The 24,081-nt window shown below is 49.0% G+C and overlaps 1 protein-coding gene across 3 annotated transcripts in view; it reads left to right on the forward strand.

Annotated features, from left to right (window-relative positions):
• The first annotated feature begins 511 nt into the window (after nt 1-511).
• RNF220 (ring finger protein 220) overlaps nt 512-24,081 on the forward strand; it is a 231,446-nt gene continuing 207,876 nt past the window's right edge. The window contains exons 1-2 of one of the 3 annotated variants that reach the window (XM_057708648.1): nt 512-780; nt 7,159-7,894. In XM_057708648.1, coding sequence (XP_057564631.1) covers nt 7,270-7,894 — 625 coding nt within the window. In that variant the 5' untranslated portion in view covers nt 512-780; nt 7,159-7,269. Of the gene's footprint in view, nt 781-7,158; nt 7,895-24,081 lie in introns of those variants that run through there. The other 2 variants (XM_057708660.1, XM_057708639.1) reach the window with 2 other exon arrangements.

Below are 24,081 nucleotides of genomic sequence, written 5' to 3' on the forward strand. Positions count from 1 at the left end.
ATTTGTATTCATTTATTGCCTTATTATTATAGGCAAACAACCAGAGAAGCATCCCAGGAGCAAAGCGATAGGTAAGATTTTCCTGGGGAACAGGCAGAGTTTATGAGGGAGCCAGGGTTCGGGAGTCATTCAGCTGCAATGGGTGTCAGTTTTAAAGATACCCATTTACTCCTGGTCGCTTTTGGTTCAAGAGAGAAAGAAGAACAGCAAACCATCCACTGAGATCTTTCAGGGGGGTAAATGTGAACAAAAGCAGGAGCTCTCTTCAGTTTCCACAACGTCTCGAGACCCCAAGACTTTCCAGCTCTTTCGCGAAGGCTAGCAGGTCTGTTCTCCAGGAGTGTCCCGGGTCTGGACTCCATTTCCCAGAGTCCCTTAGTGCCCTAATGTATTCAGTGCTCAGAGTGCCTGTATGTGTGTGAGTGTGAGAGAATGTGCTCTTGTGTGTGTGTGTGTGTGCGTGCGTGCGCGCGTGTGTGTGTCTCCGAGTCCCTGGGAGAGTGGAGGCTCATTCACTGATTAGAGCCAGCGCTGAGAGGCAGCACTGCTCCTTCTCTCACACCAACCGAGTCTCTTGATCTGTACATGCAATCCCAGGCAGCTCGCGAGCACAAACCCGGGGCCAGCCGCCTACTGCCGCTGCGGCCGCTGCCGCCGCCGCCGCCGCCGCTGCCTCCGCCGGCTCTGCGCACCCGGGACTTTTCATGCACCACACTCACCGCCTCCTTCCCTCCGTGTCCTGAAAAGTGCGACCATTCTCCCAAGGAATTTCCACGGCAAGTATGGAGACCAGAAAGGGGTGTGGATGCGTGTGCGTACACTAGAGGAGTGGGTGCGAGGGCGGCCGGGTGGCTCAGGAACCTGGCTAACTTTCCGGGTCCGTTTCCTAGGGAATCGGGCGGCTCCCCCCGGACAGGGGGCAGGGGCTGGGACCTGGACTGGCACGTCTCAGGTCTTCGCGACGGTGCCTCCCGGCATCGGTGCCCTGCGCACTCCGTGCGCTGCCTCACTCAAACTTTCCTTCTTGAGTTTTCCTTAATGTGTTTTATTTGGGGGTGCGAGGGGGAGGGACCAGACGCGGGAATTGGACAAGTAGGGAGGGTGAGGGGGCAGGGGCAGCGAGGGAAGCGAGCGGGACTCCTTTTCTCCATCTTTTAATATGCCACATTGCCACTTTGTTTGGGTCGAACGCCAGAATGCCCTCTTGCCCGGCTCCCCCGTGGATCCCGCGGTGATTTCCGGCGGGGCCCGGGCCGGGTGGTACTCCGCGGGGAGCCCGAGGCGGCTGGCGGGATGGGGAAGGGGTGATCCGAATGAGAAAAGACCTCGACCGCCCCCACACAACACACGTCCCGCCTGGTGGGGGTACCCGGGGAGAAGCTGCAAGCCTGGGGCCCCCGGGGGCTCGGTTTACTTTCCTGGAGGGGGCGGGGGTGAAGGGCGTGGGGGGGGGGGGTAGCCGCCGCGGGCAGGAAGGAGGCAGGTGCTGGCCCAGAGGTGGACCGCTCGAAATGCAGCGGGTACACTCCCCGCTCCGCCCGGCCCGCCGGCCTGGTCTCAGAGCAGCCCGACCCGTGAGGGGTCTCCCGGGATTTTCGGAGACCGGACTCTCTCTTCCGGCGGTTCCACCGAGCGGGGCGAGAGGACCGCCGCGCAGACAGCGGCGCGTGGCTCTTTTTGTAGTTTTATTTTTATCTTAGACCTGCCCTAAACTGAGTAACGATTTCTCTTCCTCCGACTTGAGAACAAAACTTTTCTGCGAGCACTCCGGGCGCTGCCGTCCTGCGGCCGCCACAGCCGCGCTCGTCAGCCCCGGCGGAGCGACCTTCTCCGCCCGGAGCCCGACCCGCCACCGCGCTCCCGAGCCTCCGGCCGCCCCCCTCTCCCCAGCCCCGGGCTTTTCAGGGCTCCGCCTGGGCGTTTCGGCTTTGTGCTTTGTAAGGGAAAGCCTTTTCTTCCAGGGCACAACAAACTTGGGCGGAGAGCTTCCGTGCGGCCCCCCGGACGAGGCCGCCCACGGTGGTGAGGCCATCCGAGGGGATGCCCGGTCCGTGCTCCGCTCCAGGAGCCCCTCCAGGAGCCTGGGGCCCGGGTGGACCCCGGCCGGCCGGGCGCGCGGGAGCCCAGAAGTAGCGGGGGCTCAGGCTGCCCAGAGGCAGGGGAAGAGCTCTCGCTTCTCCATCAGAACGCGCCCTCTTGGACCCGGCCGCGGCTCCAGCGGAGGGCCAGGGCCCGGGCCCCGAGCCGGGCGCGCATCGCACCGGGCGGCTGTATTGGGCGGGGACGCTCGGCTCGGGGCTCAGCCCTGCCAGGCCGGGCCGGGCGGGCAGTCTGGGGTCTGTGGCCCGCGCCGCCTCCTGCCCCGGAGCAGCTCAGAGGGAAGACTCGGGCGCTCTCTGCCCACGATGCCTACCAGCCACGTCTCGCCTCTCGCCTCCGCACCAGACTCGGCTTGGGGGGTGAAGGAGAAAGAAACGGGAAGAAAAAGAGAAAAAAGGGCGGGCCGGGAGAAGGCGGCGAGTCAGGCTGGGGGGAGCAGAGCGGCCAGGGGTGCCGGCCTCCTCCGCCGCCCGTCTCGGGGGTTCTTCCCGCAAATGGAAAATGAGCCGAGGTGGGAAAGGCAAAAAGAGCGTCGAGGAAAAGCGATGAGGGCGTCTTCCGTGCAGGTCCCTCTCGGCCGGCGGAAACCCGGCGAAAGTGGCGTGAATTCGCTCGCCGTACTCCGGCGCGAGTGGGGGAAGGCCGAGGACAGGGCGGCGCCTCGCCGCCGGTGACAGACGGGGCCGGGCGCCTAGCGAGCGGGGACACACACCTGTTCTGCGAGTCGCGTCGCGTGCAGCGGCCGGGCGGCCGCGGCGCGAGAGTCAGAGCCCTCCCTCCCGCACTCCAGGCCCGCGGTCCGGGAACCCGGAGGGCCCGGCTCCCCGGCGCCGGCCCGCCTGTGCAGGAGCCCCGCTATCTAGGAGCCTGGTGGCTGCCCGCCGAAGCGGTGGCGCGCGGCGACGGGACCCGGGTGACCCGCGGGGCGGGGCTGTTCAGGGGCACGAGGTCCTTGGACTTTGATCGAAGGCAGCCTCCTCCGAGCTCCTGCCCCGCAGGTCATACCCGGCCGCGGACCAGGGCCTGCCCGTCGCACTTAGCGGTTCGTCCCTGGCCTGAGCCCTGGTTCCCCAAAGTTACAAACAGATGTTTCGTGCGGGGGTTGTTGGGACCTAAAACATTCTTTGTGCAGAGGCAACCGAGAGCTGGAGGGAGAGGTCAGACCGAGGAGTGGTGGGCTTGGCTCTGCGTTGGCCCTAAGTTTATGTAGGTTTCGCCTTCACCTCTCCTTCCTCCGTTTTCCCTAAAAGAGTTGGGTTTTCGCGGTGAAGACTTAGCGGCTGAACTGTGCATCCGCTCACTGAGCGGCAGCCCCGCGGCCGCGCACTCTCGGACAGGCCGGACGGTCTCGATTCCCACCTCCTGGCCAAGTCGGGCCTGAGTCGGGGTCCAAACCTGGGACCGATACCCGGCCACGTCTGAATCGCAGGCGTCGGCCCCAGCCGTGGAACCGTGTTAGCCTTCTGCTTCCTGAGCTCGTGCATATGGTGGTAAAATTTCTGCTAGAGCGGTGTTTCCAAATACCCCCAAGGCATTTGGTGTGCGGGAATTCTCTTCAAGCGAAGAAGTCTGTGAACTTAAAAAAAAAAATCTTTCCTGAGTTCTTCACAACCCCCCACCACCCTGGCCCCATTTCCCATTGTTCTTTGCTTTTTTAAGTTGCCTGTTAATTTTTTAAAAGTTTATTTATGCTAAGGGAAAATATCGTTTAATTTGTTCTATTATTTTAATTCTTGGCTTTTGGAAACGGTTCAGAGACCACAAAAATGTCACCTGTTGTAATAAGCAGAGGGGGATTGTGTGTGCGTTTTAATTACCAACAGAGTCGTAGTTTGGTGGGCGTTCAGAGCTCGGGCTCCGGGAAAGAGGCTTTTGCAGCTTTCTTTGTGGCAGTCATTTGCAAGTGGGTTTGGCTCCCGGCAGCAGCAGCAGCAAGCAGCAGCGCCGCTTCCTTCTACGCCGATCCTGGCGCGGGTCAGGAAGCCCAGACCCTGGACAGGGATGGTCAGAGGCTAGGGTGGGAGATTGCCTGCTCTCTCAGACTTTCTCTCTGGCTTTCGGTTTTTCAGTGCGAAAGTGGCTAGTTCGCGCCGGAGAGCGGGGAGCGCTGCGCATCAGCCCAGCATCAGACATGTTCACGTTCTAAACGCCAGCTTCTTGGTTTCATTTGTCTTGGTTCTGGCATGTTTAACCACGCAATTAGTAATCTCACTAATTATTCAGTTAGCTGGCGGTTTGTAATCACTTTAAACCAGGGTCGGGTGTGTGATTTAACAAACTCCCACACATACAGCCCTGAACCAAACTCATCACGTCAAGGATTTGAAATTTTTAAAACTCAATATTTGTTGGTCCCTCCGTCCAACCTCACTGCCTGCCAGACAATTTATTTAGCTTCGTGGATTGATCCCTCCTCCTTGTTTAGTTAATTCAACAAAGACTTTTTGCAATCTGTTTGGAGTTTGTCTGATGCCGTGGAAAAGTAGCTGATGATTTATTTGGTTGCTTTTCGATTTCTGTCTTCAGCCCTTCTTTCTCCTCCTTTCAGCGGGGATGTCAGCTGTTATTACTTCCTATTGATCCCTTTGCAAAGTGAGAAGTGAACTAAAATTAATGTCAATTCCACTGCTCGGATCAATAGCTGGAGTTATTTTAATCTGGATTTGCACAAAGTGCTAAATTAAAAAAAATCAGCATAGAGGCAGAAAAGTAACAGTTACTTACTTTCCCTTTGCCGGCTCTTTACAGTCACCCAAATGCTCCATCAAGCTGATTATCTTACAATCCATATTTTTTTAATTAAGAGGGTCAGTTAGTTTTCTTATTTGGGGTTCTGTGTTTAAACCCATGACATTTTGACATTGGGAGTGTATTAACTATAGATTTTCATAATGACTGTGGTCTGCTGAAGCCTCATCTATACAAGCTGTTAATGTGAGAAGGGGGTAAGAAAGAAAAGGGAAAAGAAAAGCAGCACTTCTCCTTCCCCCACAGAGACCAACGCCCATGCAGTGGAGTAAAAGAGGTGTGACCTGGGAAAATATTGTTGATTTATTTTCAGTATAATGAAGTTTCAAATGAATAACCAGGTTTGAGTGATTCACCGTGTTCTGTTGGAGTGTCCGGTGCTGTCGCCAGATTACTAATTTATGAAACTCATTTAACATAATGAGGTGATCCAGGAAGTAAAAATAGGAAGTGAATCCTCTGGGTGATGGTTATTTTGGGGGGGAAACATCCCTCCCCTCACCCCTAGTGTGTTATGTTTGCCCCTTCCTCCAGCTTGCTTCATGTAGTATTGCTCGTTTGACAGACAAGTAGTTCGTTATTTCTGTTGTGAGGAGCTGCTTAGAACCCTTGGAACAGCCCTGGACCCACTTTCGGAGCATCCATGTTGTATGACCATTAATCTGACTTGAAAACAGCCAAGAACAGGATTCCCAGACTTGTCAGGCTAACTGGCTGTCCTTGGCAGATCATTCCCTGTACTGCTATAACTTGACAGGAAAGTTATTTAAAATTTGGAAGAGAGAAAAATCCGTTAATGTGAGATACATAATCTGGTAATTTAGCAATGATGTCTATAAGGAAAGATGCCAAATGAGGAAGCAGTCTGATGGTGTGCACTCATCTTCCCAATTAATAACAGTCATTGACACGTCTGCTACAGGATGGGAGAAGGAAATACTCTCTACGCACTGCATTAAACCGGGAGGATTCATCTACCGCTTAACTGAGGTCTCTCTGTTTGAGGGAATATCAAAGATACTCCTTTATCTAGGTGGGGTTTTTTTTTTTTAAGGGAGGGGGTAAATTTTATTTGAGACGTGACTGTCAATTTAGAGCTTATAATTGGTAGCAGATGGTGCTTTTTGGTTACATGTGTTTCATTAAGTTTTTGTTTAGTGTATATTTTTGAAGCTAGTAAGTCCTATTCATCTTATGTTGTCCTAACTTTCATATACAGCCCTTCTCCCGTCCCCTACTCAAAATAAATTTTGAAACAGAATCAGTGCCTATGAAAACGTACAGCCTAAATTTAAAAGAGAAATTGAAAGAAGTCTTTCTGAACTCCAATTTGTTCCAGAGGCCTTTAGCGGACATCAACTCTGACTGGGCCAATAAGCAGAGGAAAATAAGTCAGAAATTTTGTTAACATTTTGCTCTAAATGTTAATGGCAAATTCAAGGCAGTTTACAAATCTACTTAAGAGTGAGTGCATTAGTAACTAAAATTACCAATCCGTTCTTTGCTGCCCCTGGAAGACAGACGCTTCCAGAGAACATATGCCAAAGGCACCCATTATGTTTTTAAATATTGTCAGGGACGCCAGGCACTTTATTGATGAAGGTTTTGTTCCTTCTCAAGAGAAAGCCTATGTGATTAGAGAGGGGTGTGGATCAAAAATAATGATGCTGTTGTTTCTTCACATAATACTTCTTCTGGAAACAGTCTTAGATGATACATGAAGATGTGTGTTTATGTATGTGCTAATGTGTGTGATTTAGCCACACGTACAATTAACTAACATGTAGATGTTCATGGCCTAGATGTGCTTGATTTAGGGATTTTTCAGTCTCAGGGCATTGTTAGGGAAGATGAAGAGAGGATGCAAATGTGGGGGGTCATATGGGTAGAACCTGGTCTCTGTTTGAACATCAGGCCTGCCATGAGTGGTATATGCAGGTGCAGGCCCTTTAAAATATAGACCCCACCTAATCTACTGGGTGACTTGGCCTTCCAAAGCTCATTTGCTCAGGGAATATTGTATTTGGAGGTTTTATGATTTTTTTTTTCTTTTGCTGGGCTCAGACGCATTTCACCCGGAACGTGTAGGGACCAAAGTCAGCTACGCGTACATCACAGTAAGTTGTCTATTGATTTTCCTGAATGAAAATGGTCTGATGCTGCTGCCCACTGGTTCCTAAAGCCTGTGGTGTCTCTTGCCCGAGCATCTGTAAGCCAGAAGGATGGTGTTTCGATCACTTGGGGTTTCCCTTTTCTTTCCTTCCCCTGACCTTCCTCCCCCCTCTTTTTTTCTCTTTGCTGTTTCCACAGGTCTTAGAAGGGGATGATTCCCCAGTAACATTCCCTGCCCTGATCCCAGGTGCTGCTCCCTCCCAGGGAAGACTGCTTCTTGTGTGACACCGGCCATAGAAGGAGACTCCGATGGACTTACACCGGGCAGCCTTCAAGATGGAGAACTCGTCCTACCTCCCCAACCCGCTGGCATCCCCAGCACTGATGGTCCTGGCGTCCACGGCTGAGGCCAGCCGTGATGCGTCCATCCCTTGTCAGCAGCCACGACCCTTCGGTGTACCTGTCTCAGTAGACAAGGACGTGCATATTCCATTCACCAATGGTTCCTATACCTTTGCCTCTATGTACCATCGGCAAGGTGGGGTGCCAGGCACTTTTGCCAATCGTGATTTTCCCCCTTCTTTACTACACCTCCACCCGCAGTTTGCTCCCCCAAATCTAGATTGCACCCCAATCAGTATGCTGAATCATAGTGGAGTGGGAGCTTTCCGTCCCTTTGCTTCCACTGAGGACCGGGAGAGTTACCAGTCAGCCTTTACGCCGGCCAAGCGACTTAAAAACTGCCATGACACAGAGTCTCCCCACTTGCGCTTCTCAGATGCAGATGGCAAGGAATATGACTTTGGAACACAGCTGCCATCTAGCTCCCCCGGTTCACTTAAGGTTGACGACACTGGGAAGAAGATTTTTGCTGTCTCTGGCCTCATTTCAGACCGGGAAGCCTCATCTAGCCCAGAGGATCGGAATGACAGATGTAAGTACTCTGGTGCAGCCCTCCTCTAACCCCAGTAAGCCCTGCCTTACAGTAGTATTCAACAGGTCGGTGGCATTTTTCATGCTCCTAGTAATGGGAAGGGCCGACTCCCTCCCATTCAATAGCTGTGGAGTGCTGACATTTACTTGTCTCTTGTCAATGAGCATTGATAGTTCTTGTAGGGAATGTTTTTCTGAAGGTAGCCAGAGGCACGTTGGCCTGCTCTGCCCTTCCCTCCAGGGCACGATTGGCTTATTCTCTGGGGACTGTGGAGTGGAGAGGGGTGCTATGTATATACCGGAGTGAATGTCACTTCATTAGTAAGTGTAGGTTTCTAGGGAATTTTGGGGCCTGAAGAAACTGTCCACCCCTCCTCTCTTTGCTGTCCTCATTATGTTTCTCTGACCTCGGTATTATTTTTTAACTCTTCCATTGTATCACATCCAGCAGACTCCACGTGATTTTATTTTCACAATTCTCAGCCCTTGTCCAAATCAGGCTATTTTTCAGAGAAGGACAAAGGTGTCGTCAATCACCATAAAGCATTTCAAACAGCTGTGTTTTCCTTGCGATCACAAGGCTAGAAAGCTGACTTCTCTTGGGATTTAACAGGTTTGCTGGGTGCATATCCTGGGGCTCCCTTTCAGGACTAGACACGGTTGGCCTGTGCGACTGCTGCATATTTGATGCTCACAACTATTATTAATTTCTGCTTAGGGGACAGCTCTGTCATGGTCTCCAAGTGCCTTGTTGGGCTCCGGCTACACTCACTAATAGTTGGGGCTAAACCTTTACTTGGGACTTGTACACTAGGCGTGTTGAACCCTGCCATCTTTGCCTCTAATATAATCAGAAACTAATTGTGGTTTGAAGCTTCTGGACTCTGGGTAGACCCCACAGAGCAGTTTTCTTCCAGCCTGGTGAGAATTTATGAACTGAGGGTGTTTTTCCACCCAACCCTTTGTTCTAAGATTTGCTTCATTTTATTTCCTTAAGAAAACTACATCTGAGGTTTGCTTTCCCCTCTTCTCTATTTTTTGTGCTCCTGTCCTCTCTATAACCACCACCACGAATACCATTTTTTTCTCTTCTCTTTATGATGCCGAGGAGAGTAATAGAGACATTGCAGCTCTCTCCCCTGTCGGCACTGCTTCCTCAGGCTGTCTCCTTGAATTAGGCACTGTGTTAACTTTCCTGCGCTAAAAGGCATCTGCCTAAACCCAGCGTACCTTTTCAATAAAAGTCATCATAAAATCAACCTGCCTTGTAAATCCATCGCTCTTTGGTTTTGAAATATGTTGCGAGTGTGTCTTTTATGTCAGCATCTGTAAGCCCGAGACCTCCCCACTTAAGGGAGAAGGCTGCTATCTGACAGCACAACTGCCCGTGTTCTCTCTCTCTCTCTTTCTCTTTTGCTTTAGCTCCTGTTCCACCTTTTCCCTTTCTGTACAGCTGATGTGTGTGAGTGGGTGTGGGTGTGGGCACGCGCGTGTGTATGTGTGTGTGCTGATCCTGCTTTGGGGATATACTTGCTGAACACGGATTGGCATTGTGTCCGTCTGTTTCAGTTTAGTGTAGTTTAGTTTTCATTTGTCAATGTGCAAGTGATCAAGGTGAGCTCTAACCTGACCTCTGGCCAAAACTGCCCCGGGTTCGGGTGTGACAGATTCTGCTTTTTTTTTTTCTTCCAAACACAAGTTGAAAATGAAATCCTCTCAAAACTAACATGCCACAAAGTAACACCTGGAGATCAAGATTCCTTTCTTCTCTCCTAACAAATCCAGCTTGTCTCCATTTTTCCGTTTTTCAGCCCAAACCTGTCTCAGACCCCCAGAGCAGGAGGAAGCTTGTTAGTCAAGTCAGAACTCATAGATGTGGATATCCATTCCCCTCCGAGTGTCAAAGCCATAACTCTTCTGTTTGCCTGGTTTGCATTGTGTGGGGGTGCCATCCCCCATGGAGATGGATCCCTCACACAGGAGTACGCCTGGGTGGAGAAAAATTAAATGAGTCTGTCTCCCAAAGTGAAATGGAATTCTGACCTTGAAATTAATGAGATTCTGATCAGAAGGGTGGGGAAACTTCTTTATTTCAAATTGTAGTGTTGTATAAATTGGAGCCCTTTCCCCTTTTATTGGTTTATAATATCCTTTCTTTAGTGAGTATTTTGTGTTCTCTTTTTTCCTCTTACACAAACATTAGATCTATAGGAGTGTCTGTGAGTGTGGGATGTTTGTCTACTCACATTATTATCTAGAGTTGCATTTGTGACTGATCGTCAATGAGAAATAAAGGTACAAAGTGAATAGGAGACTGTTACCCTGTGATAACCCTGGATTTGTGCTCCTTTCTCCTTTCTTTCCCTTGGGTGGGGTAGCAGCCTTCACAGGGTTGTACTGGTGAGTGTTTGTGCTTTTGATTTTGAGATTTTGGAAGGCTGGGGAAACATTTTTCTGTAGGGAAGGGTCGAAGAGGCACCATGACAAAATCTGCTGCAGCTTTCTTGGCTCCTGTCATATGCCGACGTGTGTCGGAATATTTATGGTCTGTTTTATGTAAATACATATTTAAGGGCCGTTAGAAGGCCTGATTATTCCCACTAGATGCCTTTCAGGTCCTCCCTACAGAACCGTTTTGAAATAAGTAATATTTCTCAGATAATCGAGTGACAGTATGCAGACTGCTTCCAAGGGGAGAGCTTGAGGGGCAGATGGGGCTGTGACGGGGGTGGGGAAGCAAGAAGAGAGAGCATAGAAAGTGTTCAAAAGGGCAAAGTGATAAGATACAGTGGCTTTTGCCCAGATTGCCAGAAATTAACCATGTATATTTTAGGTTTTGTAATTCTTAAAATTTGGAGTTAATCTTTGATATGGTTGACTGATTTTTCAGTTCTCTTCATATAAATAGATTTTTTTTCATAAAATGTAAAAAAAGTTTTAATTAAATACAACAGGTTAAAACTCCTAAATAAGCATGAGCTCTAGGGTTTTGTTGGGGAGGGGGTGAGTATTGGTGTGTGTGTCCTTTAGAGTAGAAGTTTTATGACTGAGTTTTAGGTCAATGAAAAAATCCGTTTCACAATGGAAACACTGACAGTTTTTACTGTCGCAGCCACCCCCCCCTCCCCCCACCACTGCATCCATATGCAGATATGTCCACATCTGAGAGCATTTGAAAGAGGGGCCTGCAGACATGGTGTAATGCACACGTGTTCTTTCCTTAAATCTGGGTACTGATAGGCAGGATTTCTTTTTTTTTTTTTAATTTTTTTATTTTTTTGGGGGGACACCAGGTTCATAGGCAGGATTTCTTTTGTGATTAAATATGCATTTTTGTAGAAAGAAATGTAGCTACTTGGGTAAAGTATTGTCTTTCCTAGTAGATGATTCCAGTTTGCTTGCCTGTTTATCTACCTGGCATCACAGGTGATACCTGAGGTAGGTGTTGGGCTCTATGGAAAAAAGAAGCCTTTACTCAACAAGACTGACTTATGTGCCCTGGAAAAAGGGAGGAGTATTTTGTGAGAAGCCATTCGTGGAGGATGCATGATTCCCCAGGAAGTGGACTGAGGTAACTCCTGTTTATTGTCATTCCCTGAACCCGTCTCCAAGGCACCTTGTCCAGGGAAATGATGAGAATATTTATGGACCAATTACGAATAGTCCACGTGTGTCTTACATATGAAGTGTCTACAGATATGTTTCCCAGGGCTTTTAAAATAAACATTTCCTCATTAAGGAAACTTTACAACAAAAGGGAAAATAAGTATTCTCTGCTGCCTTGTGCTAGAATCTATACATTTATTACTCCCTTAGCACTCTGGCTCTTGTCATGTGCATTTCCTGATTGTTCTCTGTAGACCACTCCTGTGCCCAATTCCTGTCTGGGTGACACAGTCTTTGGCCAGCCTGCCAGTCTATCCACTCAGCCCAAATTGGAGTTGGCTAGGATGCATGTTCACCCTGAGGGCTGAGAGGAACCAGAACTGCCCTTGGGAAGCGATGACGGGCCCTGCTTTCTGGCTCACCTCAGAGATGGGCACTGGGCACTGACCCCAAGTGGCCCTCTTTCTTTGTTCTTCCCTGTGGTCAGGCAGATTCACAGGTAGGCAGGGAACCCGGTGGCCCACAGAAGTTCACAGATGTTCTGCTTTGCTCTCATCTTTGATATATTTGAAAAGTGATTCAAATTTGAAAAGCCCTGAGGAGACGGTATTTTGTACTCTGAGATGTATCTTTACAAAGGGACGTATCATTGAAGACCCTGTGTCCTAAGAATCAAATCAACTGAGCCCACATAGGCCCAGGGCAGCCTAGAATGAGCCTGGAATGGCTACATCATGGGGGTGGTGTTAGGAGGGGCTGTTTCCCAAGGGCTCTGGGACTGGGGTGGGTAGGGATCCTGATCTGGGCTTTTAGGAGAATTGCTCTTGCTGGGAAGAATGTTTGGGGCAGTTCTCCGGTCACCAGGCTCAACTTCTGGATTGTAGCTGGAGCAGATGACCACTCTGAAAAGGGGCGAAAATCACCAGAGAGATGCGTCAGATGGTTCTCTCTGTACTGACTGCCCAGACCTAGCCTGACTGTCGGCTCAGCTGCTCTTGGGGTTCTCCCGGAGTCCCTTTTCCCTCCCCATCTGGGGTGGGTGGGGGAGGAGGGGGCAAGAACTCCTGTGATGTGTGTGGTTGTTTCTGGTTGTTCACTCCCAACACAGTCATGGAGACTCCTTTTCATGCTGCTGGGTTTAATTGTCTTGTTGGGATAAAGAAATGTTTGCACAGCTAAAGTGGGGCCGGGCTGGACGGGAGCAGTCCCTGATGGCTGCAGAGCCATCTGGCCTGGCTTGGCTTGGCTCGGCGTTTCGCTGGCCCGCCCGCCCGCCCGCCCGCCCGGCGGCTGGGCTCGCTCCCGCTCGCGCTCTCTTCCCCTGCCCTCGCTCCACGCCGCGCCGCTCTGGTCGGCGGCTGCCTCCTTGCACGGCCGGAATGCCTAATCACCATGGTGAGAAAACGGACACCGCAGCCGTCCTCCCTCCTCGCCTCGCGCCCTCCCTCCCATCAATTGTCATGCAGAAGTGATCCGGGCTGCCGTTTCCTCGCGGCCGCCAGCCAGCCCCTCGCCGCTCCCGGCAGAAGGGTGGCTGGTAATTGATCGTTTGGGGGAGGGGGCGCGGAGAGGAGCGAGGCCGGCCCGGGGGGAGGAAGGACCAGAGAGTGGGCCCCGCTGGCTCACTTGAAAAGGACCCCCCCGCCCCCGCCTCCGCCTCCGCCACGGAGTTGGCGCTCAAGTGGTTTCAGAAATGTTGGTGACCTCGCCGTCGCTCGGCCGGACTCGGAGGCTGCGGGAGAACTCCGGGCGCTGCCCCGGGGCCAGGCGAGCCCCGCGCCGCCGCCGCCCGCGGCCGGGACTCGAGGGCCGCCTGGTCCCCCACCCCCGCCCCGCCCCGCCCTCCACGCCCAGCGCCCCCCGGTCGCACTGAGAATCGAGCCCTGGGCGGGTTTCTGTATGTCGTCCGAGCCGCAGAAAGATGGGGTCGGGCGAAGGGGTGGGAGGGGATGTGGCCGGGCGGGGGGGGGTGGCGCGCCCACGCGGAGGTCGGGGCGCTCCGCGACCCGGCGGGAGGTGCAGATGGGCGGCTGGCGGAGTGAGAAGGCGAGGGGACACTGCGCGGGGAGGGGGCTTGGGGGGCCAGGCTGGGGGAAGCGGGAGTGGGAGGCGGCAGCTCGGAGGGCGCCGGGGCGCGTCGAGCGGGGAGGATGGACGTGTGCACACGAGCATCTGGATCTAGTGTCGCCCTCCCTCCCCCGCCCCCCCCCCCCCCCACCGCCGGCATCCGAGGACTTTGGGGTTTCTCATGTAGGTTCGAAATGTTTTCCCTGTCCGTCTTGCTTTTTAAGTCCGGGGAATGTTTCCCAAGTCCCGGGGTTCGTGAATCGGCAGGATGGCTGGTATTCGGGCGAGGCAAGTAGCGGTCGCCTCTGACTGAGGCTCGCAGCCAGCACAGCGGGGCTCGTTAATGTCCGGGCAATTTCTGGAACTCTTCCCACGGGAAGTTTTCCGGGGCTGCCTTCCGGTCAGCGGCCCCAGGTTGATTATTTGTTGGCCCTTTTTTGTTTGAAAACAAAAAACACACATTGTGTCCAAATAACAAAAGTTGCTCTCCCTTCCCACCCCCTTTCCTCATTAGGCAGGGAAGAGGAAACTGAAAAATAGAATTATATTTTTATATTGGTTTTTCTTATTTTTAACCCTTATTAACTACACCCATCTGGTTAATAAATATTGGCACACGTTGAAATAGAGTCTTTGTAAATACTCGGGATTTGGAGTGACAATACACTCAATAGAGTTTTTTTTTTATGATGGATTTTCATATTTTTCACCCTTTTTAACCATATCTATCTGGTCAATAAATAACAGAACACATATTGGAAAGTACTCTTTATAAATACTTGAGATTTGGAGTGATGATACATTTCATTGTAAAACCCACACGATTTTAACACCAAAATAACAATAATGTTTGGATTTAAATATTTTCTTCAGACGTTTGGCAGCATTTCCCAGTGCCATTTTACCCCTCCTAAAGAGAGATGAGCTGCAGACCTAAGGATAACTTATTGCTATTTAGCAGCTAAAATGCCTTAAAATTTTTTAAAAATGCCATTTAAGTTGTGGCATTTGTGGTTGAACAGAGTGTGTTTTTATTCTTTGGAACCTCAAAAGTGTGTGCTACAGGGTGGAAATTTCTAGATATCACTTTCTTTGGGACAAGGAGGAGAATTTTCTGCAAAAGAACTTTCACCTATTTAGTCACTCTGTTGTAGTGCCTTTTCCAGGAAGAGATCCTGAACTGGGGCTATGGGTTTAGGCCTGCAGAAATGAGAGGCTATGGTATGAAGCAGTCAACCTGGTAGATGCTAAGTAAACAGGAGTCATTCATGCCTTTCCAGCCTTACCCAATGGATCAGACTTCTCTATTATCTCAATCGCATTTTAGTTTTAGTGTTAAAAAAAAAATAGCACTAAATCAGTACCAATCACAGCAAAGGGTTCAATAAGTGTTAGTTAAGTATTGAATAAATTGATGGTAGTGATTATAATCTAATTTTAACTTTAAACTTTCATCAATTTGCCACTCTTCAGCCTTGCACTGCATAGTATCCATAAAACTGTGCTATCCCAGAGGTGTAGTGGTTTGAAGAAAGAAAGGAAGAATTTATATACTTTGAGGTTTGATGAGGAGGTAAGTAGGGAGTTTTTCAAGAGATATGTGCAATTACCTTTCTCAAATATAGATTTATTGCATTGATTATTTTGGTTAGAAAATCTTTCACAACAAAAAATAATTTAAAATTTGCTTTTCTCTCCTAATTCTCTAGAAACCTAAGATTGGAGTCTATCCCCGTCCCAAATGTTTTCCCACAGCATTACATCCCCTTTTATGGACTCCACAAATACAGATCTGCTTTGGGTGTGTATTTTAAGAAAAAAAGTTTCTACCTAGATCCTGGTTGGAGCTGGAAACAGACAAGTGATATGGGGGTTTTGTACAACCATCTGGCAATTCAGACATTTGACCGTCAATTTTCTCTGTGAAATGTGTTCTGATTGAAGATGACCTAGAGCAAATGAAAGTTGTGTTTTTGGGGGGAGACATGGTGCTGCATCCAGTACATTCTGTTCAGCAGACACGGAGCTTTAGGAAAGTCTAGAGCTGCATGTGTGAAGATGGAACCTTTTGGTACAGTCTCATGAGAAATCAAGCCCGGTAAGCCTGAGTGTGACTCACCAGATGAGGGTTGTCTTTTTCCACTGAAATTCATTTGCAGGCTGAGACTTATGGCTTTGCATCCATCTTAGAGCAGCAGACAGTCAGAAAGCTGTAGGGAGGGGGCAAGGGCCAGCCCTGGAGAGACCTTTGCTTTATTTTCAGGTGTATAATTTCCATTTAGGTGCTAGCTAATCCTAGATTGCTCTCACTTGACCCTACTTTTCAGGGTTTGACTTAAACTGAGTCAGAATGGCCTAGCATAATAAATACCTGTTAGAGGGATAAATGCTGTATTTGACTCTTTGAGCTTCAGCTTGAAGGTGTTTCAGATCAAAGGTGGGGAGGCAATATAACATAGTGGCTATGAGTTCAGCCTTTGGAATAAAATCATGATCCTTTAGCTTTTTAGCTTACTTGCTCTGTGACCCTGGGCAAATTACTTAACCTCTCTGGGCCTCAGTACTCTTATCTGTAAAGTCAGAATTACACAACCTAAAAGGGTTGTTGTGAAGGACTGAATGAGATTAAGCACACCGATAATGCTTAGAACAGTTCCTCACACATACTAAGTGTTCAATACATAATGACTATTATTATTTCAAGGACAATCTGGTGGTATAATCTTCCTTGTTAGAAGCACTGATGTAGCCAAACACAGGGTCATTAACGACTAGCATGTATGTAAGATCCTTTCACGCACTCATGCCTTATGGCGATGTAAAAAGAGGGAGGGAGAAAGGCTCAGAGCCCTTTTCTGTGATAGCAGCTGCTTCACTTCCCTGCATTATTATCCATCCACCAGGATTAGCCCTGGTGGCCCTCTGACCTCTTTCTCCCTTCATTTTATCAAGAAGCAAGGTAATATTATAGTTAAAGAAACTGAGTCTCTGAGTCAGGAAGGGACTTGACCAGGGTTAGATATCCAGGCAGTGGCCTGGGTTAGAGAACCTGAATCTCATCATATTTTCTTATTCTGGAATTTTGTATTGTCAGATATTATTTGAAATAAATAGGCCATTAGAATTTGTGTGTGCTAGAAATTTGGGCCATTTATAATCAGATTTGCTGTAATGGTATTTGACTAGTATTAGAATTCACAGTCCCAAGAGTTTCTAGTATGTCCTCAGATTTTTAAGTTATAGAGGCACTTTCCCCTCTTGCCTATGTGAGAGAAATCTGTGAACCTTCCCCCATCTGTGTGTGTCACAGTCCCACAGCATGATGGATTGTCTCTGCTTGGGGGAGGCTTAGGACGGGGCTTGAAGGGGCCTTGTAGGTCAGGAGAGAAATACAGCAGCAGGACTGAGCTGGGGGGGTGGGCTGCTGGGGAGGGATTAGCAGAGGAAGGGGAGGGCAGGGTTGGGCGGGGATAGGCCTCTTCCATAGTGTCTGTGTGCATTCTCCTAGGAGTAAAAGAGGGCTGTCCATTACCCTGAGCGCACAAATAAACTCAGTTTTTCTCTTTGTAGAAAGAAAGCCCCAGGGGGCTTGGGAACACCAGAGAATGACTGCATATCAGTGGGAGAGGTGGGGAGTAGGAGGATGGGAGTGGGAAAGATTGACCCTCTGCCTGAGGACCTTGGATTTGAGTCTGTTATTTAAATATAGTAGCTCATATTTGAAAAGGCTTACGTTCACATAAACACATAGCAGAAATAGCCATTGGAGGCCAGCTGTCCAGTACCTCAATCCCCATCAGTTCCTTCATGGCTCCATTTAAGAGAAGGGGTTCAGGTTATTTTGGGGGGCAAAATGTCTCTGTAGGTCGTACAGCACCCACTCTCCTCTCTCCCCGTCCCCAATCCTTTCCACCCACAGACACAGAGGCGTATGGGAGGTAGGAAGGGAAACGCCCAACGTTCTTAATTTTCAGTGTTCAAAGAAGGGTGGAAAGTCTGGGATTTAGGCCCAAATGTCACAGTCCTAGTTAGGAAGGAACTCTAGGAAAGGAAAGAGTTGGGTCTGAGAGGTAGATAGGGAGGTAGAGGCAGCAGCGCATGCGAGGCTAAGTAATCAGCAGGACTGCAGTTAGGGCCTAGGCTTCAGCTTCCTTCCTGAGCAGTAAAATTAAAAAAAAAAAAAAAAAAAAAAATCCTTAGAACAACAAAAGTCTGGACGCATGGGTTTCCTTCCTGACGGGCCAACCTGGTAGGGCTTCATTCAGCCTGAGCAGCAGTCAGGGCTGATTTACGGGTAAGAGGTCCCAGACAGACATGTGCGCTTAACCCTTTCCTAACTGCAGAGATGCCTCCCTGCAAATGCTGCCGTCCTCTTCCAGTTTCCCATCATGGTGTGGGTAGCTCTTATCGTTTCTTTATTCAAAGAGAGTACCTGCTGCTGAAGGACCTAATATCTTCTTCATGAAAAAGCTGGGTCTCTGAAAAGTTGAATGACTTGAAAGAGATCTTACCATCTAGTCTGTGACAGCTGGCATTGTGGCCTCTGGCTGGTATAACTCTCAGGCTCTTGGTAATGTTACATGGACTTTGGAGTTGTCTATCTCAGATCATGAGAAGTGCTTCCTGGAATCTGTATTGAGGTGATCCTGTGAGCCTCCATTCTATATCTATAAAATACTGATACTGCAGAAGGAAGGGTGCTGCTTCCTCTCAGGTGTTTCTTGGTGGCATTGTGGGGGAAACTGTAGCAGAGTACAGGAGGCATGGTTCAGCTTCCAACCTGATAGAGAGTATGATACAATCATCAATTCATTTAATCATCCTACCAGTATTTCCTGAGTACCTGTGTTCTTCCAGACACTGTGCTGGGTGCTGGGAATAGGATGATGGGCAGGACAGATTAGAGTTGCTGCCTTACTGGAGCTGAAAGCTTAACAAGCAATTGCAGGATGTTGTGAAAAGTGCTCTAATAGGGGAAATATAAAACGCCATGGGGTTAGAAGCAGGAGCATCTAATCTTGTCTAAGAGTCGGGATAGCTTTCTGGAGGGAGTGACCTTTAAGCTGATATCTAAAAATCAAGGAGTTACTCAAAGAGGCTAGGTGTGGCCGTTTGCTTTTCTGGACAAAGTATGGCATCTGAGTGTGGGAAAAAGAACTCCAGAGCTTCCAAGGATTGCTCATGATAGTGAGTAAGAATAGAATTTCTCTCTACCAGGGCCTCAGACTTGACCATGGGTCTCTATTACATTGCGTCCTATCGCCAAGCATTCTTAAGAATGTCCATTTGGTGCTTCTATGGTTCTGAGGCCCAGCATCATGTAGGGTCTTGCTTTTAAAGTGACTTTCTTAAAGATCAGTCACTATAAAATACTTTCCAATGACACATGATGTCTTTTTTTTTTAATGGTGATAATCACTTTATTTTTAAAATTTATTTATTTATTTATTTATCTTATTGGTTGTGTTGGGTTTTTTTTTTGCTGTGTGCGGGCTTTCTTCAGTTGCACTGATGGGGGCTACTCTTCGTTGTGGTGTGTGGGCTCTTCATTGCTGTGGCTTCTCTTTTTGCGGAGCACAGGCTCTAGGCACATGGGCTTCAGTAGTTGCAGCACATGGGCTCAATAGTTGTGGCTCACGGACTCTAAAGCGCAGGCTCAATAGTTGTGGTGCCATGGGCTTAGTTGCTCCGCGGCATGTGGGATCTTCCTGGAGCAGGGATCGAACCCGTGTCCCCTGCATTGGCAGGCGGATTCTTAACCACTGCGCCACCTAGGAAGCCCCACATGATGTCTTAAGACCCATGAGCACCCAGAACCATGCTTGGACTGGAGCAGGCACTCAGGAAATGTTTGCTGAATACAGGAGGACCATGACCCTGCTGATGTTTAGTGGGATAGATCAAGGGCCCTAAGCTTTATACTAAAGTTCATGCTGAGCTCTGTACTTTGCCCTGCACAGAGACCTGATGGTCTCAGGATCTAGAGTACTCATGGCTGTTAAACTAAGCCTCATAGCACCGGGAATTCTTGGCAGGATTTCGTGGCAAGGTTTCCTATGGGAGGTGCATTGCACAGACTTCACTTTCATAAGGGAGGTTAGGAGTGTAGAGCCAAGACTATTGAAGAAGGAAATAAGAAGGCAAAGCCAACTGTTGTCCCAGCCTGGCACATGTAGGTACACTAAAAGCAGTTCCTTCCAGCCGGGGTCTCGGGACTCTGCCATCTCTGCTGTGGTTTTCCTTCCCCCAGCCTCTTATCTCCACTGTCGCTCTACATCCACAGCATTTCCTGAACTCGTGTGTGCAGGGCTCTGTGCTCCACACTGTTTGCAGGGGAGTCAAAGAGTTAGGAGATGATACTTCCTCTTCTTGAGGGCATTATGGTTAAGGTGAGTAGTTAGGATATACATGTGAAAAAGAAGCCGTAATGTAAAGTAACAGACAGAGAGGGCTCTGGGATTTCAGAAGAAGGAGTAATCCCCAAGGCTGGGTGGGTACTCAAAATGTGATCTAAGGACCACCTGCGTCCTGATCACTTGTGGTTGTGGTGGAGGAGGGGGTGGGTTGGGGATGAGGGAGAATGTTATTTCTAAGGCAGATTCCCAGGGCCCACATCAGACCTCTTAATCAGAATCACAGGGGATGTAGCCTGGAAATCTGCATATTGAGCAAGCAGGTGATTCTCACCATTTATGAGCCCCTCCTCTCGGGTGAGAGTCTGAGAGGGAAGCTTTGGCAGAGAGGTACGGCTTTGGAGGAAAGGGAGTCAGGACTAGGCAGGGGAGAGGGAGAGGCTGGGATTCCACCGAGGACGGCAGGGATGGTAAGGGAGAAGACCTGGGGCCTGCCCACGGCAGTAGCTTCCCCAGTCTCCTGTCGTGGGTGGGACCTGGCCAGCTGCCTCTCGCTCCCCACTTCGCCTTCGGCCCTCCTCGTGTTGTTTCCCTCTGCCTCCTTTACTGCCGATCAGCTGACGGTGTTGGCGCAGACCTCCCCTTTCTTGGTGCAGTATTGTGATTATGAGGCGGCCCAGCGGAGGGGTTCGCGGTGCTCAGCCAGATGTGAGGGAGGCCAGTGCGCGCTTTGGTGCCCCTTGGGCTCCAGCCGGCTTGTCTTCTCGCTGCTGTTATATTGCCGAGAAGGGGCTGGAGAGCGTTTTTTGCCAGCCTTCTCTGTTCTCTTCCTCAGCCCTGAAGCTTACTTCTGATGCTGAAATGCTCGTTTGTAAAGAAATAAGCGTTAGAGGAATCTCGCTGAGGCAGCATTGGTCACCAGCACCTGCACGCTGCCTCTCTGCTTCAAGCTTTAACCTTCCTGGGGGCAGCTGCCAGTGGGCAGGAGGTTAAATGAGCCGTGAATAGGGTCCTGGTCCAAGGTTCAGGTGGCTGCAGACACCTGTACGCTAGTGGTTGCTCTTGTCAACCTTGTCAATGGACTTGAGATGGTGTTCTTTCCCCAACATACTTCCCCCTTCTTAAACACTCATCATTTTGTATTGTAATTATTTGTTTAATTGTCCCACCTCCAGGGGCCCATGTCTGTCTCCTTGTGTGACTCTATCTAGTATTTCTCCTCATGTAGCACCTGGCTCAATAAATATTTGTTGCGCAGTAAGTGAACCCGGGATCACTGTTTCCTGGGCTGAATTATGCTGAGTGTTGCCAGCTGGCTCTATCCACGTTGACATAGTCTGAAGGACCACACAGGATCCACCGAGGACGGGCACCTCATGGCACATTTACAAGTGGGAAGTGATGGCAAGGGATGGAGGTGTTGGGAACCGCCCAGCGGTAGGGCAGGAGCACAGAGCCAGGAGCTTGGGCTTGTCATTTGCTAGTTGTGTAACTGTGGGTAAGTTGCTTTGTTTTTCTGAGCCCCAGCTCCTCATATATGAAATGGGAGGTGGCAGATCATCCTTGCCCTACCTTATAGGGTTCTTGAATCAGAAAAGATAATAGAGATGTGTTTTGTTTATTTAAAAGTAACCATATAAATGACACACTACATATTATACATATACACATGTGTGTATATATATATTTTATATATATATGTGTGTGTGTGTATATATATCCCCTTCCAAGAACATCTGTCTAAAGAGCTGAATGGTCTTAGGAGACTAAAGTAGTTTATGAAATACCTGAGTGTTCATCCTAGAGGGAGCCCTCTTACATGCTGTTTCATCCTTGACATTGGCTCCAGAAGAGAGGCTGCGTTCCCCGACACTGGCTGCAGCTATTTATTTTCCTAGGCGGTTTGAGACAAAAGTTGTATAGACTTTTTGTGAACGTAGGTTGGCAGGTCCCTTTCTATAATAGATCTGTGACATCTCAGCTGAAATTTTATCTTGCCAGATTCCCACTGAAAGGAATGTACCCCTCTGCCTTTCTTCTCGGCAAAGTTCAGAGCGCCTTTATTTTTCGGTTTCCAGGGCCAGTGACTCTATTCCTGCTTCGTGGAGGGAAATGTTTTGGGTCAGAGGCACAATGCTTCGGCCTCAGGAGTGATAGGCAGAATCCAGCTGAAGAGGACTTTCTGCCCTGGAGACCTTTCCTAGGCGGCAAGAATAGCCATGCTCTACAGGCGAGCAGGACACGGTGAAGAGGCCCTTGTCAGATTTGGAAGGATTTGGAAGGGCTTGCCCTTAGGGGAGAGCTTTAGAAGTCAGAGCTGGGCCAGGAGAATTGGAAAGAGCAAGCATTTGAAAAAGGCTTCACTTGTGCGGTAAACTTCATTGTGTGATTATTTAATAGACCATTAACAAGCAGATTCATTAACAAGATCTTAATTAACAAGTTCCAGGGTTATTCCTCCAACTTCCCAAGGGAACTGTTCTCCTCCTATTTAGTCCCAGAGACTTCCTATCCTCCTTAAACTAACCATACCAGATGCATTTAAATTCAGTCTTTTTATTGCAAGTGGAATGACTGCGGGCAAAGACAGGCACGGAGGCCACTCCTAATGAGAATAGTAACACCTTCGGAGCACTTTCTAGGTGTCACGGCCAATTCTGAGTGCTTTACAGGCAATCATTTATTTCATCCTCGTAACATTCCTATGAGATAGGTATTGTTATTTCCATTTTACAGATGAGGAAACTGAGGCCCAGAGCGTTTTAGCAACATATTGTACTCATATTGTCACGACAGCAGGAAATGGCAGAGATGAGATTCAAATCCAGGCAGTCTGGCTCCAGAGTCAGTGGGACAGAGAAAAACCCCAGGAGAAGGAGGCCTGAGGGTCAGATTCCTGGGGGAATAAGAATAAGAATAATCCTTGTATCTGCTCATCTGTGCTGGACACAGTTCTCAGCACCACACGTGTGTATGTCAGCCTGCATCCTTATGTGAAGTCTTCTGTAGTCAGCAGCTCTTAGGCACAATCTCTTTGGCCCCTCACAAGCTCTGTCACCCTGTCTACACTGTGAGTTCCATGAGGTGGGGACTGTGTCTTATTCATCTCTGTTCTCAGCACCTAGTGTGTTGCCTGGAACGTACTCGTTATGATCTAAAACAAAACCAAACAAAAAACAGTTTTTCAAATGTACCCCTTGATGGGAGGGGGAAGCATCTGCTAAGCCCTAGTGCTTCTCATGGTGCAGTGCCTGCCATTGGGATACTCTGCAATTTACCGATACCACAGTTCAGAAGACCTCACTCTGAGACAGGACAGCTGCATCTCATCTTTCTGTGCCTCAGTTTCCTCAGGGTAAAGTGGAATTACCACTAGTACCAATCCCCTAGGCTTGCTATAAGGATTCAATGTGTTCATATATAATGCAAATAAAGTCCTAAGAACAGGGCCTGGCACAGACTAAGCCTTTAATATCAGTTAGCTAGAATCACTATTACAGGGGTTTGGGCACAGATTTGAAGTCTCTTGAACCAGGCTTTTCCCCGACCCCCAACCTCTATTCTTGATAACATTACAGGGACAGTGACTCTGGTGAGTCACTGATCTCTAATGGGTTGGTACAGTTTGTGACAGGTCTTTCTATAGCCAAAAGAATTCCCGATTGATATTAAGGCGCTGGTACCCACAATTTCGTCCTTCCTTCTTATCTGCAGGTAAATGGGGCTGGGGCAAGGAGGACTGGAACTCACCTGATGATCCCCCCTTTTAACTGCCCTCAGAGACATAGGGTGTCCTACCCGGAAAAGGACACTGAGGCACCGGGACTTTCTTTTGGGTTAAAGGGCTTGGTTAGTCTTGTTGTTGGCCTCTGCCCTGCCAGTCACTCAGATAGCAAGCCTGTGGGCTCTTTGCCAACCATATTGGGGAGAGGAGAAAGGAGTGGCAGCATGCCTAGAATCATTGGGAAATTTGAGGTAGGAAGGAACTATTGCAGGTTGCTTTATTTTCCTTATTATCTAATTATTTACATGAAGTTTAAGACTGTGTTTTCCCCTTTATCCTAAGGGAAAAAATTCCTTTTTCACTATCTAGATTCTCATCCCATTTGTACATTCTACAAAAACCCTTCTCCTCCATCTCAACTTGAAGACTTCCTAGAGC

The sequence above is a fragment of the Hippopotamus amphibius genome, chromosome 1, assembly GCF_030028045.1.
Source record: "Hippopotamus amphibius kiboko isolate mHipAmp2 chromosome 1, mHipAmp2.hap2, whole genome shotgun sequence".
NCBI classification, from domain to species: Eukaryota; Metazoa; Chordata; class Mammalia; order Artiodactyla; family Hippopotamidae; genus Hippopotamus; species Hippopotamus amphibius.